Below are 16,478 nucleotides of genomic sequence, written 5' to 3' on the forward strand. Positions count from 1 at the left end.
TTCAGTGTAGGTGAGTAATTAAATTCTACTTTCTATTTGGAAGGGAAAAAGAAAAGAATGTGGTTATTTGGGGTTTTTTTTCTTCCCTTGCAAGTCTTTAAGCAAGTATAACTAATGGACTTCCAAAATCTTTGCAGAGCCCCCTAGATAAACTGACTTTACAAACCAAGAGTAAGTACAAATGAATACATTGCATGTGGAAAACACACAAGTTTTGCTCTAATAAATGAAATAATTTGACGTTTAGTTAGTAAAATGAATTAGCTTTATTTTGTGATTTTTTTGCATACAGAGTTTAGTGCCCTAAGGAAGGTACATCCTATATATATTAGAACATGTGCTTTGATCTTGCAAATGTGAGCAAAGGTCGTCAGCCCACCTTAGAAGCACAATCTGGCAAGGCTTTGTACTCCTGCAGGAGCTAAAAATTCCCAGAATTCATTATCAAGGTAAAAGTTGATTGTCACTGGGGACACTTAATTGTCTCAGCGTAAGAAGCATTCTGATGCTCACAGGTCTCTGTCACTCGTAACGAGTGTACTGTAGCCCATGCTTTGCAGTGCCTGAAGTAATCTAAACTGTCATCACTAGTTAGTGCTAATCATGTCTTGCTGAGTGAGCACCTTGTAACTGGAGCGGGAATACAGCAGGAACAAACCTATACCACAGAGCAGCCAAAAATGGAAGGTGTGTTGAGTTGATCCTCTTGCTCAGCAGCTGGTGAGATCAGGAGGGGCACTAACCTTTACCTCATCGATGCCAGACCAATCACTACAGCAAAGCCTGACGTTGCAGAGTAGCAAGTGCTACTACTCTGTATATGTGCTGTGTTTATTTTAGCACAAACGTCAAAGCTCAGAGGTAACGTGGCCTCTTCAAGGAGGCTTTAGAGCTAAATCTACAGAACTAAATATATAAAGGTTTTTATTACTGTCTTTCTCACAGTGATGTTTCTCATGGGCACAGCATTTCCATACTCCTCCAGAATTTGGATTTCCTTTATGGAGTTATTTAGCAGAAGCAGAACATTCAGCCAACTTCTGGCAGAAGATCCGGGAAATTTTTGTGTTGTGCGCAAGCAGTGCTCTGCCTCTAGAGGTATAAAGATAATTGAAGTTGACTGCCAGGAGAGGATCTTCTGTTCAGCCTGATTGAGCTGTGCACACAATTGCTAAATTATTTACTTGGTCTAAAACCACAATATTGGACTGAGCATGGCTCTTGTGTTACAGGAGTCCTATTAAAAAGTGCTTGAGTCACTAAATAAGAATTTGTCCTGAATTTTGCGTTTGCTTTGTGAACAGCATCTAGCCGTTGGTTGGAACATTCAAAGGAAGCGTAGCTTCTCCGAAAGCGCTCTAGCTGACTGTCCTGATAAAAATGTACTTAATACAGAACAGTCCTCTACTTTTTCTAGGTTGTACACGGTCTCTAGAATGCCTTCTGTGGCTTCTGCAGGCAGGACGCTGGAGGCATTGGACTGAAACTTTTTCTCCAAGTCCTCCTTTTTCAGAGGTTTCCTCCAGTGTCCGTAGAATGTATCGCAGCGGTCGCTGATCGGGTTGCCATCCCGAAGTGTGACACTCACTTCACAGTAAAGACTCTCAAAGCTAGGTGTGTTATCGGTAGGGTGCTCCAGCTGTGTTTTGCTGAGGAGCTCCCGCAAGGCTGGCCGGTGAATGTTCTCACTGGTGAAGGACTGGACCGACATGCTGCCATCCAGCAAAGCAGAGCATGCGACAAACTGGAAGGAGTGTCGAGCTTCGTGCTCTGAGGTAGGGCTGGGTCTGTTCACATATTTGACTTCTGGGACTTTGAGAATGACTTTCTCAATTTTATCAAGGGGGAGAAAGTTGTCACTGCTCTCTACAAGCTTCCTCCTAACAGAAGATGCTGCATCAGCCACCCAGTGTGTTCCAAGATGAGCAGGAAAGTGTTTGATGGCCACGTCTTGTTGGTCCAACAGCCAGGGATAGGACTGCAAGGTTGGCAGAGCCTGTGGGTTGTAATCTGTATAAAAGGCACCTATCCCTGACTCCATGTCCAAGATCTGTTTGTTTCCTTGAAGGCCCTGTGATGCTAAGCAAGCTGCTTCCAGTCCATGCTTGGCAGCATTGCCAACGTGGAGGGGCTTCGTTTGGGTTGCTGCGTTAGCCAGTGGGGCACCTGCATAGGAGGCAGCAATAGCCAAGGCGTTTTTACATTTCAGCTGGTCAAGAGCTAGCAGTTTAGCACAAGCTGCGGCACTCCCCATCGTACCAACCACAGTCGGTGGGTGAAACCTGAGAAAACAAAATCTCTTCATTACAATATTTCAAAAAGTCATCTGAATTCACTATATACACAAGCTCAAATTTCCTTTCACTGCTGTGGAGGATGGATTGGACCTTAAAGAAACATACATGCAGAATTCACATGTGGTCATAATGGAAAAAGTTATCATTTTTCCCCAGGAACAAGTTAAACTGGAGTAGTACCACTTACAGCAGGTCTGTAGAACTGCTCATAGTTCAAGGCATACTGAACAGAATAATGGCAAAAGCGTCACAGTTTATAGTCATCTATAAATTATCTGTAAATAATTTATAGTCATCTATAAATTATACATATTGGAGGAGGCAAGTTTTATTATTCTGAACTAGTTTTGCAAAACTGGTAGAAGGAACACACGGAAAAATAGAAAGAAGACATCTAGTCCCTCGCACACTTCAAGGCTTTCCCCTAAGCACACCCCATCTTGGGCTCTGCTCTGAGGCCAGCAGTGGTCACTCCTTTCTGCTGAGAGCAAACCACTGTTGCAAGTGAGGCATGATCGTATGTATCCAGGAGAGCCTGAGACCTCTGCTCTTAAACATTGCCCTTCTGCTGCTGTTTTTAATTAATAGGGAGATCATTACCTCCTTGTAAACTGATCGATGCTCTCAAAGAGAGATCTATCAGCTAAGCCGTAAGGAGTCATGTAAGTGCATTTATGTTTAAGATGAACCTTTCCTAAATTTCCAGACAAATGATATAGGAAATATGATTAACTGTGCCATTTGTATTTTAACTGGCATTTAATTAAGTATACTAACACCAAGAAAAAAATCCTTCCACTCAAAGCATTTCTATGTACCTTTTTGGAATATTCCTGGCTTCGCTGGAGAAGCGCAGCAGCCTGCCTTGCACTTCAATTCCCACATTGAAAGCTAAGAGCAGATCGAGACCTGAGATTTTTTTCTTCTGAGGAAAGGCCTCTGAGAGTGCAATCACGGCGGGGAGCACAGCCCCGGATGGGTGTGTGGCTGGATGCCATGTGTCGTCAAAATCCATTGAGTGCACCTAATGGAAAGAGAAGCCTTGACTTGTCATCAGAAATAAACTCTGAACAAGGCAAGATTGGCTCAGTCAAATGAAACTACGGTAACTGGTATAAAAAAGGACTGAAGAACTAGATTTTCCTTAGAAAACAAAACTTCAAAATTCTTTCTTTTAAGACCTTGTTGTGGTTTAACCCCAGCCAGCAACTAAGCACTACACAGCTGCTCACTCACTTCCCACCCATCCAGTGGGATGGGGGAGAGAATTGGGAAAAAAAGGTAAAATTTGCGCGTTGAGATAAGGACAGTTTAATAGGACAGAAAGGAATAAAATGATGATGATGATGATGATGATGATAATAATAATGTGATCATAATAATAAAAAATAATTGGAATATACAAAACAAGTGATGCACAATGCAATTGCTCACCACTTGCTGATCAATGCCCAGTTAGTTCCCAAGCAGCCATCCCCTCCTAGGTCAACTGCCCCAGTTTATATACTGGGCATGACATCACACAGTATGGAACATTCCTTTGGCCAGTTTGGGTCAGGTGCCCTGGCTGTGTCCCCTCCCGACTTCTTGTGCCCCTCCAGCCTTATCGCTGGCTGGGCACGAGAAGCTGAAAAATCCTTGACTTAGTCTAAACACTACTTAGCAACAACTGAAAACATCAGTGTGTTATCAACGTTCTTCTCATACTGAATCCGAAACATAGCACTATACCAGCTGCTAGGAAGACAATTAACTCTATCCCTGCTGAAACCAGGACAGACCTTTACTCCCAATATGGCTCGGTGAGAAGTGGCAGTGCAATACAAATCTTGCCTCAGAGGAGTTTAATTCTAACTGAAGTTGCACCAGTCTAGAACCTGTATGACAATGTATCTTATTTCCTACAATAGGTTTTTGCTGCTTTAATTAGACTGGTATAATTAAAGCAGCAGTTCTAGGTCCATGATGTGAGTGGTGAATCTTCACTTCCCCCAAAACAGTATATAAACACAATGAAATTACTTTCCCAGTGCTGCGACTGATGCTGCCGTTAGGGCTCACACCATTAAAGCTGTGGCAGAGGCTAACATACAGCTAACTGAAAGTTGTAGCAGCACTTCTCTGATGCAACCATCCACAGGCAACAGGCACAAGCCTACAAATGTAGATCAGACTTTAGCCTGAATTTTCAGCACGTCAAAACAAGACCTGTCACATGAGGAACCTGATTTCCCGGGGTTGCTGGAAGTAGGAGAAAGCTACAGTCTTAAAACTGGGATGAGCTGCTTAGCCCTTGAGAGTATCCAGAGAGGTGCCTCCTCTTTCCCATGCCCAGAGCCCAGCTGCTCGGGAAGATTTGGGGCATTCCGAGCATGGCATACGGCTGCTGTTCTGGTAGCAAACTGCTCCCAGCAGTGCACTCAGTGTTTGCAATGTACTGCTTGTCAGAAAACTCCCAAAGTTTTGAGAACCCCCAAGGACTTGAGAGCATCAGGGACAGCATTTTTAGTAACATAAGAATGCCTTAAAAGCTGAACTTTCATGCCTATTCACCTGTGTCTTACTTCACAGCAAACTGGGAAGGTGGTCAGGCTCCCCAGTGCTCAGGTCTTGCCCCGTAATACTGGGAATATGCACTTCTGAGGACTGCGTTTCTGAACAGACAGAAGAAAACCCAGTCCCTGCCTTGAAAAACTCTGATGCCAGTGCAGAATAAGGAAAGTTGCACCCAATACCCGGTAAGCTGTGTTCCTGACGTCTTCAATAAGTGCTTAGAATTGACCTGTGACCGGGATGTAATCTGAAATGATCATATACATGCTAACAGCCAGATTTGAATATCACACGGGCTGCTAAGAGCTAAGGGGGTACCAGATCTCATTTCCAAGGTAATTTTCTTTACATTGGAAATGAGGTGTCAAATTGGACCTCTGATCTTGTTGTCACACTAATTTAGATAGGCTTAATATTACCATTTCCTTGGTTGGTCACCTTCCCTAGTTTTGCATAATTGCCTAATTTGTCTACCCCACCTCTTGTGCATATTTTGATTTCAAATGGTTTCAGCCTCAATCTGAATTTAGACAAATGTCTGGGGAGTCAGTTATTGCTTTAATGACGAAGTATGTGTCCAAAATATATAATTGGCTTTTGCAAGCTGCGTAACTGAAGATTAAATTGCCTTGTGATATTATATGTGTGTATGTATATGTGCATCTGTCTGTATTTGTGTTTTTCTGTAAGTATACTTTGCCAGTTGGCATGAAATTTGGATCCTGGTGAAATCAGTGAGAGCTAGAGTAACTCTTTGTAATGCGGCTGAAGCATGGTTGTGACAAACTGCAGAGTTCTGACCTTTGAAAACAGCCCCAAGTCCCACATTAAAGGTAAGGGATGCTGTTGAGTTGGATCAGATATATATTATACTTTAAACTTGGTCTCATTGGAAGAAAGTTGAAGCACATTAGGAGAACAGTCTAGGAAAGTTTTGTAGCAGGCTTCAGGCAGAAGAATAAAGTGAACTAAGATTTTAGGAGCATTCTGTTCTCTCTAGAGCAAGAATGGCATCAATTAGTGTGATTTAAGAGCAAATAAAAGAGCATCACTTACAGCCACTCCATTCACAAAAGCTGCATACAGAGGAGGCAGTCGGAAATCCAAGTGGCCCCAGATGGTACTGGATATATCTGAGCTGTAGATCTGAAACAAATTGACGTAAATTAATTCAAAAAGTCCTGAAACCAAGGGTAAATGTGCCCCGTACCTCTGATGTAACCAAGATCAGACCATACCCTCTTGGGACCCAACTCCTCCCTTTCATGAGAAAAATATTGTTCTATCAGAAAGTATGAAAAGAAACTCTGTTTCCTGTTGGTTTATGTCAAGGGCTCTTTCCACAGAAACAGAGCTCAGGGGGCAGACCACCACCCTCTGCCTGGCCATTCAATACCTTCACACAACCTCTGGCCACTGACATCCCTTCTCACTGCCCATCGGCAGTTGTCTCAGGACTGTCATCATCTTGTTGGGGAATATCTCCAGTTAAAGATTTTCTACATTTTAGCAAGACCGTGGGTAAATTATATATGGCCTACTGATGCTGGTATCCCCACGCTGTAAAGGGCTCTGCTCTTTTCCTTTTGCTGTGCAGATCTCTTAGCCAATGAAGAGATCTTTATGGAATTAAATAAAGGGGCATAAACTACCACGGTTTGGGAAGGGGGGATCTCTGTGTGAAGAGACTTACTGGCCTACAGAGCTCTGGAGCCTGAGTCCAACTAGCCAGGTCTGACTGATAAAACAGTGGGCTAAACTCCTCCTCATTGATGCTCTCCTGTGTTGGGAAGGCTTCTCCTCAAGGTCAAGTACTCCTCTAGTTTAAGGAGAGCAAGACCAGAGGAGAAACAAGACCAATGTACCTCAGACAACAGTTATGTTTTATGGACTGGAAGTAACCCACTACTAACTCTCCATCCCTTTAACAATCCCTTATTTTGGGAAGTCCAGTGTTAAGTGGTTTTCTTTGCTGGTGTTTTTAATAAGATCTCATAGGTGAAAGAAAGGAAGGGATTCTTAATTAACTGTGTTTGTGGTGATGTGTCTGAGCGTACAGTGTTACACAGACTTTTGCTCATCCAGAGTTAAAAGTAACTTGAGCAATGAGGTTTCCCCGTCTCCAGTGGAAAGAACACCATGTCTCTCTTTCCATCCCCAAAAGAATTTTACCATGACAAAGTTTCCCCTTATAGCCCAAATGTTCCTATGTTTTTCTTATAGCTAAACCTTAGGGTTTATTAATGCCAGACATCTTACTTTGCTGTACTGTGTCACTTTGTGGCAGACCTCGGTGCTGGTACCCAGAAGCCCCACTCCAAGAGTATCCAGAATCATTCGCTTGCTTCTCTGAATGACTTGGTCTGTCAAGTGGTTTGCATTCAAACCATGAATCACATTGGCAAAATTTCCTGTAATTGTCTGAGAGGGAAAAAAAAAAAAAGGAAGTAGATATTTCTCTTCATTTAAATAAAACACATTTTTTTTCCTTTCTTCTTTTCTTTTGCTTTCAGTTTTGGGCTACTGCTTAGCATGCTGGCCATTCCTGTTGCCCTGCCCTTGCTTACATGAATTGCATCAGCAAAACTAAAGTTTGAATTCTTCCCCTTTTTTTTCCCCAGAAATGCCACAGTGTTATTTATATTTTATTTATACTTTCATCAGTGTCCTTGTCTGTTCCGTATTTCTGCTGCTTCATCCCTGACTTGAGTCCTTGAGGGTAAGCACTGCAGGTAATGTAACTTTGCAAGATATCTATATCTATATCATCTATATCTATATACACACACACATATATAAAACAAATAGAAGCAAAAAACATCTGGCTTTCCATAGCACCTTCTTATTGCTATTGAAATCAGTGGAAAAGTGGCATTTCAATCCAGTGCAGCCACTACCACGCAAGGAGGCAAGATGTAATCTCCCTGAGTAGTAGAATTACTATCCCAAGTCTTGCTGAGCTTGAAGCTCAGTGGAGATGGGACTTGGCAACCCTACCTTGCACCTGCCGCTCCTGGCTCCCAGCTCCCATTGAATTCATGCTTAGCTGGACTCCCAGCTTTTCTCTGAGACACGATCTCACCTCTTTGAAAAGCAGTGGCTCCTTGTTCCTGGCTCCTGCTGATCTGGGAACTACATTTCTAATTTTTTTTTTTTTTTTTGCTTTCCTATTGAGCATTGACCCATTATGCAAACTCAGCCTGCTTCTTCTTGGCTGATGGTGTTAGCTGCTGTTGATATCTCTGTTAGAAACTAATCTAGAACTTCCCTTCTCCGACCATTAGAAACTTCTCCCTGTAGAGGCATATATTATTTACAACCAGTCTATACACACCCTTACTTTTTTATATAGGCATTACTGAACATAGCTCTTCTCCCTCTTTGGAAATTGTCTCTTTCCATTTCCCCTTATCCTTCTCTTTCCTCTACTCCCCTGCACATAGCCACAGAGACTGATGATATTTCCTCTTGGCCTTCATTTTGCTAAGTTAAACAAACCAAACTGTGCTGCTCTCTCCTTTATAATGCAGACTTACCCCTACTACGCTAGTAGCTTTTCATTGCGTTGTTCTGATAGGATTTCTCTTTTCTGGCAGTGGTGACCAGAATTGTACCCATTATTTCAGACAAGTTCTCACTCAGCTTTGTACTAAAGCATTAAGACTATCTTGAGGTACACAAGTCATTTAAAGCAGGTGAACTGCTTATTCCATGGTGTGATGCACGCCTACTGAAACGTACAGAGCAAGGATACAAAAGCTTAAACAGAAAAGTGCATCTTACAGTGCAAAGAAACAAGACAGTACCTTTGCCCACATCTTGGAGGGATGGTGTGTGGTCCCAGAAAGATGCAGCAAACAAGCTGCAGCCAGTGATCAGGGGAAATCACTCTCTCACTGTTTATATGCTTATGTCTGGGGTGGGGGAAGGAATATTAGGCCTTTTTTATTGCTCATCTTGTCCTGCCCATTTCCTCCTCTGCCTGGAGATGTTCCTTTTTTCTTCACTTTCAACTTTCCTCTGACTAACTGTACTATAAACTGCTGGGACATATATGATAGGACTTTGCCAGTCACATTCACATTGTGTAAATTGATATATGTGATATTTTATTACCAGGTAGAAACTGATAAATTAATTCGAGTGTCTTACATTTGGTAGCATGGAGAAAAGAGGTCATCAGGTTAATAGTGTTTTAACAGCATGAATTGCTATGTGAGGCCATCATTTCTACTATCAGGTTTTCTGCATCTCAGGCAAGGATGTCTTCTCTGAGGAAGGAGGCACTTCTCCCACCACGAGTTTATGGATTTCGCTTCTGTGGGAATGTCAGACTACTGCAAGATGGTGAGTGAGAAATCCCTGCCCGTCCCATCAGGAAGGGAGCAGACCCCAGAGGAGCATAAGTAGAGGCCACTGAATGATTCTGAAGTGAAAAGGTAATGTATGTCTGAAATTTGGGAACCTCCTGGATTAGGGAACAAAGTATCAAGTTTTTTCAGAATTGCAGTCTTGCACTTCCATGCTTAAGTGCTGCCTAAAACTTTAGGAACCTCAGTCCTTTACTCACCCTAGCCTCAAATAATTTTATAAAGCCTTATCTAACTCCTGAGTGCTTCCAGGTAGAGACCAGCATGGGTCTACAGGTGAAGTTAAACATTGATTTGAGCGGCTACTGAAAGGTCCTGTTTCAGGCTGTGTCCTCTCCCTGCTCCTGTCCCTGGACACATAGTCCTCCTTCTCCTCGTGCCAACGCTGATGCTGAGCAGACCCCTTTCTGAGCTGGTCCAGCCTGACTCCACAGACAGCTTAGGGATTCTCAGCTGTCAGGCAAAACTGAGTTTCATTGCCTCAGAAATGCAAAATTAAATCTAGCAGCACAAACAGGGAGAGAGAAACAGGGCTAGCAGTATTCTGTGAAATTTTAGGAGGGCACAGAGAGGTAAAAAGAATTGGGAGGGGATCAGCTGTTCCCCAGCAAGCTCTAACCCAGACATTTGCCTATTTTGCCTGTGCCTTGAGCCAGCTCTGCTTATGGACATCATCTTCAGGTGCCTAACTTGATTCTGAAAAATTGCACTGGGTAAGAGAGTGCCTTAAATGATAGAAGCAGTAGTGTGTCTATTCATGGATGTAGCCAAAGAGCCTGAGGCCCAGGACTCCTAAAACCCAGCCCTACAAACACATACATACTTCTTATGGGCTAACCTGCATTATGTGCAGGCTCTGTTTAAAACCTCTTCCTGTCTTTCTCTTAAATATAAGCAGCTGTTCAGCATGGCTACTAAACCTCTTCCCACATACATTTCTCTATGAGTATACTACAGCTTCCTCACTCACGCATGTATAACCTGCATCTACATAAAACATCCCAGCAGCATTTCCTAGTTCCTGGGTGAGACGTGCGCTTTGGCCAAATCCTGACCCCGTGGGGAGACAGAACTGAAATGTGCTTCAGTGCTTCTTCCTTGCCCCCTCATTTCCACATTAAGGAAAACCTCAGAAGTAGCCTGGATGTACTGAAGAATTACCTTTGGTGCTGGTAAAATCCAGCCCATCTAAAGGGATGGCTCATGTTGACAAGGTTGGCAGTGGTTAGAAAGGTTGATAGAAGTTCATGCTATTAGGCTGAAACAGGGAAAGATTTTGTTAAATTTCACTTTCGTTATTTCAGCTCATTCTTCCCTCCAGAAAAATGGAAGAAAATATCTAAATCACTGAACCACAGAATCACAGAGTGGCTGAGGTTGGAAAGGACTTTTGGAGATCATCTGGTCCAACCCGCCTGCTCTAGCAGGGCGACCCAGAGCAGGTTGCCCAGCACTGTGTCCAGCTGGGTTTTGAATATCTCCAAGGATGGAGACTCCCCAGCCTCTCTGGGCAACTTGTGACAGTGTTTGACTACCAAAAAATTACGTATTAAATAAAAGATACTCAAACCCTAAAGTCAGTCCTCTTTCAATCATCTTTTTCCTTTATCTTTGGGATATCACTTATAATCCCATGCAGTTTCTCATTTCTTCCTCCTCCTCAAGTGAGATTGAAGTGAAATTTGCACGTCCTTGACCCCTCTGTGCTTCTGGATGGCACAAAAGAGACACAACAGCCCCACAGCCAGTTAAGGGGAATTTTCCTAGCATAAAGAAGCATTGTGGGACCCTTTTCATTTCCCCTGACAACTCCAATAGATGGAACAGTGAATACAGCTGAACAGCTGAAAAGTATGAGAAAAGTATGCAGTAACACAACTCCTGATTAATCTAATTTATTGCTCTAATGACTGCTCTAATACAGGTAGCGTTATACTGGAAAGCCCACAATCAGAATTGTGCAAAAATGGCCCGTAACCCTTTTCATCTCTAGAAGGCATAGTGTAGTGTCAGCGTGTAGGACTGCATCGTCAGCCTGCATCACGCCTCAAAACAAGGTCTATACAACAGCTTACAGCCTACGTCTTATTTCCCCCCAAACACTTTGAAACACCTGTTACAGGAAAGAAGCGCAGAGGTCCAGCTGCCTTTAATCCCATGTAGAGACTCCAAAGTGAATTCAGATGGGAACCAGGACTTGTGATGTGCCTTGCAACGTGATGTGCGGTCACACGCTGCTAGCTGATCTCAGATACACGGTCACTGCCTTCTATAACCATGACTGCAGGATGGATGGTCCCTTGCATTGCAATAGTAACATGAAAAAGGAAAGCAACATGATTATTATTGCAGGGGGAAGATGCATCTATGCAAAGTCGTGTACCTCCACAGGAGAATTCGTAGGGGTCTAAACAGAAGGTTGAAAATCTGTGACTGAGAGTTTGGCACAGGCTGTCCAGCCTGACAAAGGGAATCTGCTGCTTTCCTCTTCTTTGACACAATACGTGTGGTTCAGCAATTTGGGCAGACAATTTGTTAACTAGCGAGCATGATGGAAAGACAAAATGCGTTCATCCAAATGCCATTTGCAACTTCATGCACAGCTACAGTAATCAGCTGTGTTGATTACAGAACAAGGCTTTAGAAATCCAGTGCCCCACAGAGTCTATTTTCTCCTGCTGACATCACATTTTTAAGCTGCTTTTTTCTTTCTTTTGCCTCCAGCTATTTTAGGCTAAACTCTGCCCACAACTGCAAGCTGTATGTTTGCAACTGAAAGCAGTTTTGGCCTTAGCCTCATGTTCCTTTTGTTCTAAAGAAATATAAAAAATTATGACAAAATACAGAGTCCAGGCTTCCTTTTCTCTAAGCCAGCTTTTAAGATGTAACTTTGTTCATGGGCTGTACTAAGATGAGATAACAGGAGGCAGGTGCCAATGATCTGCTCTGTTTACAGAGCCTCTGCTATTGCTGAGGGTCTGAAAATGCCTTACAAGTACAGGACCTGCTCCTTTTCCCTCTACTGGGATATTTTAAGTACAGTAAAGAGGTGAGAATCTTAGCGAATGGCCTGGAATGCGTAGCTTGATCTAAATCCTGTTAGCAGCCCTATAGCCATAAATCTTGGGTTCCTGTAACTCTGCACCACTATCATTATAGTCTCTTGTGCCTCTTTTTCCCAAGCCTACCTTCCCATGTTCATCCCAACAGCAGTTACTGACCCAGCCAGCAATAATACACAGCAAATGTAGTAGGCAATGACTGCACCACGAAATGTATAATTCTGGAAATTTCTAGCCTATACTAGTTCTCTTATTCACTTACTTGCACAACTAGTGACAATGGCAGTGCAACCTCTGAGAAGTTACACCACCCTTGATTTCCTTTTTTGAACTTCCCACAGCAAATCTTGGAAGTGCCAGGCCACATTCTGGTAAAGGTTGCTATGAGTCAATGCACTAGGTCTGCATTACACTGTCCTTTTTGCCTTCATAAAATAGTGGTGCTATTCCTAAAGGCGAGTCCTTGCAATTCATTTAAACTTGTAATGTAGACACTGATTTGCTTAAATAAGCTGTAAGATAGAGGTACCAGACATAACTGGGATAATCATGTAGGATCTCATTCAAGACAGATCATTTCAGTATAGACATACCGTGAACAGGGCTCAAGCTGCTCCACTAGCAGCAAAAGCATATTTGAAGCCAAAGAATGTGTCACTGAATGATTAGGCAAGCCCCTTCGACATCGTTTATGACGTAGTGTGAAGGCGTCTGAACTATAACAACGTGAGAAGACACCACAGTTCCATGAAATTCCTGTTGACCCAGTGTAAAATTTAGGTCTCACCCATACTATAGCCTTTAACTGTAGTACTAGTGCCAGCATTCAGATGCTGACAGCGCAAGGGGCTACACCATACTCGACTGCCTTGGCTTCGGAGCTCAGGGGGACGAGGTGTAGGGGAAGGTGACGCAGCCAGCCCCAGTCCCCTGTGAACTGCCTCTGTACTCTGGGGTACCACCACTTCTCCCTGGGATGCCTCGCAGCCACATTCCCAAAGCTTTTCTTCATCCCACTGTAGCTTCCCACCCTATTTTCTAAAGAAATAATGTTACCTGGACTAGTAGCAGGTGGCCGTAGGATTTCTATATGGCATGACCTCCAGTATGAATAATAGCAGCAGGTGTAGGAGTATCGTGGTTTAACCCCAGCTGGCAACTAAGCACCACGCAGCCGCTCACTCACTTCCCCCTGCCCCAGTGGGATGGGGGAGAGAATCAGAAAGAAAAGGTAAACCTTGTGGGTTGAGATAAGAACAGCTTAATAGAACAGAAGGAAAGAAAATAATAATGATAAAAATAACAATAATAAAAGGATTGGAATATACAAACCAAATTATGCACAATGCAATTGCTCACCACTCACCAACCAATGCCCAGTTAGTTCCCAAACAGCGATCCCCCCACCCCCAGTCCCCCCAGTTTATATACTGGGCATGATGTCACATGGTATGCAATACCCCGTTGGCCCCTTTGGGTCAGGTGCCCTGGCTGTGTCCTGTGCCAACTTCTTGTGCCCCTCCAGCCTTCTTGCTGGCTGGGCATGAGAAGCTGAAAAATCCTTGACTTAGTCTAAACAGTACTTAGCAAAACTGAAAACATCAGTGTGTTATCAACATTCTTCTCATACTGAACCCAAATCGTAGCACTATACCAGCTACTAGAAAGAAAATTAACTCTATCCCTGCTGAAACCAGGACAAGGAGATCACATAGGTTTTCTGTACATGCATAAACTTTGCCATAACTTCTCCTTGTTGATGGGTTTGGCAGCCTGGGGCAGCCTGGAGCACACACTGCTCTCTTAATCAAAGAGCAGTCATGTTGTCTATATTAACTGGCCAAAATGCAGCCAGATGTCATCACAGGACTTGTGCCATTTGGGGAGATGATAAAACTTGACTAGCATAAATTCAGAGTTTGATTAGCAGAAACCAAATTAGTGTGAGCATATGTGAGGGATGTGGCAATTTTAATTAAATTACCAGCAGAACTCCAGTGGTACAAACGAGGCTTTAGTCACTGTGCTGGGCTGCTGCATCATACACAGAAAGGACCCAGCAAAGACACCCTCCTGATCATTTCAGAGCAAGCCAGATGTCAGGCCATAACAGCTCCCAGCAAGCCTGTTGTGGTGGTCCAGTGGGGAGATGGGGTATCAAGATCTAGTATATGACAAGCTTCAACATTAATTAAAAGAGTCTCTCTGCATCTAAACTATTACTCAGGGATTTTGAACCCCTAGGAAATTATCCCAGATGCCATTACAAACTTTTGTATGCACTGGAAGGGCTAAAATAACACCTAAAGCATATAGCAGAATGAATAACAAAACATTATCCTTCAAACAGAAACAGGCTTTGGGATGAAAGATTCACCTAATTTTGTGGGAGTCCATCATTTACCTGTCAGCAGCTGCAGAAGCACTTGAGACAGGTACTGGGAGGTGCTGTGTGAGTTGGCAGAATTGTTCCTCCAGCTTTCACTGCAGACGCTCACTCTCCTCCTCTCAGCTTAGTCCCTCCCAAACATAAACCCCCTGGAAGGATTTGAACAACGAGCCATGTTGCAAAAGCCACAGAGTACTTGTTGCTAAGGCACTGCTCATTCTGCAAGCTTGAGCCATGGGTTGATTTTTCTTCCCCCTCTTAATTTCTGGACTGCAACGTCTGCTCAGACAGCATGCTCTCATTGAGCTCTCCAAGGCAGCTTGGTTATCCCATGAGCTACACACATGTCGCTGCCCTTTAGCATCTCTTTTGGGACAATCCAGTAACTGGAAAAAGACTTTTTTTCCTCATCTGTTGTTGTAGGTAGCTAGATCATGCACTTTCCACCCCAATACATTTCAAAAGTACCAAAAACTATTGCAAAACAGCCTAAAATTACACTTTAAATATGGCAGTCTCTGATTTATGGTGTAATTACAAAACATGCCATGGTAGTTATTAGTCATGAGATTGAGTATTACATGTTTCAGACTGTAAAATATACGGAGGAATTTCTAGCTGTGATTGTATATTCACCTCTAAAGAGAAAACGGGCTTAATTACACCAACATTTATGAAAGGGAGAAATAACAGTAAAAACGGAAGAAAAGTTAGATTTGAAGACAAGAGCTGTGAATACATAAAACATTTTTATTATTACACTTTTCTAATTGAACATTTAAGCAGAAGCTAATGATTTGATTTAAATTGGTCCTTTTTTACATAAGTAGCATTTGAAGAATTTTGGGGTTTAGAATTTATAATGACACTATTTTTTCCCTAACATTACTCATCTTCAGCATAGTAGATTAAGACAGATGCAGGAAACATTAAAAATCAAGGAAAATAACTACTTTCACAAAATGAAAGGAATGATTCTGTAACCTTTGATCATCCATGTTGACTCTTCAGCATCAACAGGGTTTAAAACTATTCACCTAAAACCGGTACCTACTGTCAGATGTAGTGGACAGTATTTTATTTACCTTTTTCGTTCCCTGCAGTAGCTGGAAGATATCCCTCCTCACGTGGCCTTGGATGCTACAGGAGCAATAGAGTTAGCTGTAAGGAAAATAATATGTTGTTTGAGTCACGGCGTTTTTTATTTAAAAAATTACTTCAGGTCATATTCAGTGAGAACATACGTTAGTGGTACCACCAACTCACACAGCTTATCTTACTGACATGGGTAACTGTTCTGCATGGCACAATGCCAGCACTATGACTTTGGTTTTAATATAATAAGCAAATAAACCAATCTTATTCCTCCTTTCCACAGTTGGAAGATTTCTCCATTTCTGTGATCTGGCTATTTCCATTCTTTAGCAAATTGGGCAGTTTTGAAGTCTATTTTGAAGTCTGTGTTTTCTTTAGGTATTTTTTTTCCTTTTATATTTCCTTGATTTGGTATGGTATTTTATTAAACTTAGAGGGGGGGGGAGTCAGAAGAGAGAGGAGGTGCGTTTTTTCTTTTTTTCCCCCAACTAATTGACTGAGTCACAAATGAAGGAATACTGAAATGTTGTGGCACATCCTAAAATGCCAGCACAATTGCAGCAGGTTGTAAGTCGTACCATTCAAGCAGCAACACACAGGGTAGGGCCAATGCAACGCTGTTTCACTGCATGAGAAAAGCAGGAAGCTGCCTTGGGCAGTAACTTTTAGGAGGCAGGAGACAGCTTGCTGCCTGTGTTGCCTATGAACAAGA

At 42.7% G+C, this 16,478-nt stretch overlaps 1 protein-coding gene across 3 annotated transcripts; it reads right to left on the reverse strand.

Annotated features, from left to right (window-relative positions):
* Positions 1-178: 178 nt before the first annotated feature.
* Positions 179-16,028, reverse strand: ACOD1 (aconitate decarboxylase 1). Of its 3 annotated transcripts, XM_052785944.1 has the most exons (7): positions 15,757-16,028; positions 14,687-14,820; positions 10,382-10,478; positions 7,110-7,271; positions 5,907-5,996; positions 3,116-3,321; positions 179-2,282 (listed from the first exon to the last, which is right to left on the reverse strand). In XM_052785944.1, exons 3-7 carry the CDS (start codon positions 10,406-10,408, stop codon positions 1,328-1,330), a joined length of 1,440 nt encoding a protein of 479 aa, XP_052641904.1. In that variant the 5' UTR covers positions 10,409-10,478; positions 14,687-14,820; positions 15,757-16,028; the 3' UTR covers positions 179-1,327. The 3 variants fall into 3 exon arrangements, with proteins under 3 accessions (XP_052641904.1, XP_052641905.1, XP_052641906.1); XM_052785945.1 differs by lacking the exons at positions 14,687-14,820; positions 15,757-16,028 and adding an exon at positions 13,339-13,461; XM_052785946.1 differs by lacking the exons at positions 10,382-10,478; positions 14,687-14,820; positions 15,757-16,028 and adding an exon at positions 8,657-8,737.
* Positions 16,029-16,478: the final 450 nt, after the last annotated feature.

The sequence above is a fragment of the Harpia harpyja genome, chromosome 4 (assembly GCF_026419915.1).
Source record: "Harpia harpyja isolate bHarHar1 chromosome 4, bHarHar1 primary haplotype, whole genome shotgun sequence".
Lineage (NCBI taxonomy): Eukaryota > Metazoa > Chordata > Aves > Accipitriformes > Accipitridae > Harpia > Harpia harpyja.

Coding starts and splice junctions, on each gene's coding strand:
- ACOD1 (XM_052785944.1), bottom strand. CDS start 10,408: ATGGGCTGGATTTTACCAGCACCAAAG. Junction 3,322..5,906: donor CTTTTGTGAATGGAGTGGCT/GTAAGTGATGCT, acceptor TCTTTCCATTAG/GTGCACTCAATGGATTTTGA. Junction 2,283..3,115: donor GCCAGGAATATTCCAAAAAG/GTACATAGAAAT, acceptor TTGTTTTCTCAG/GTTTCACCCACCGACTGTGG.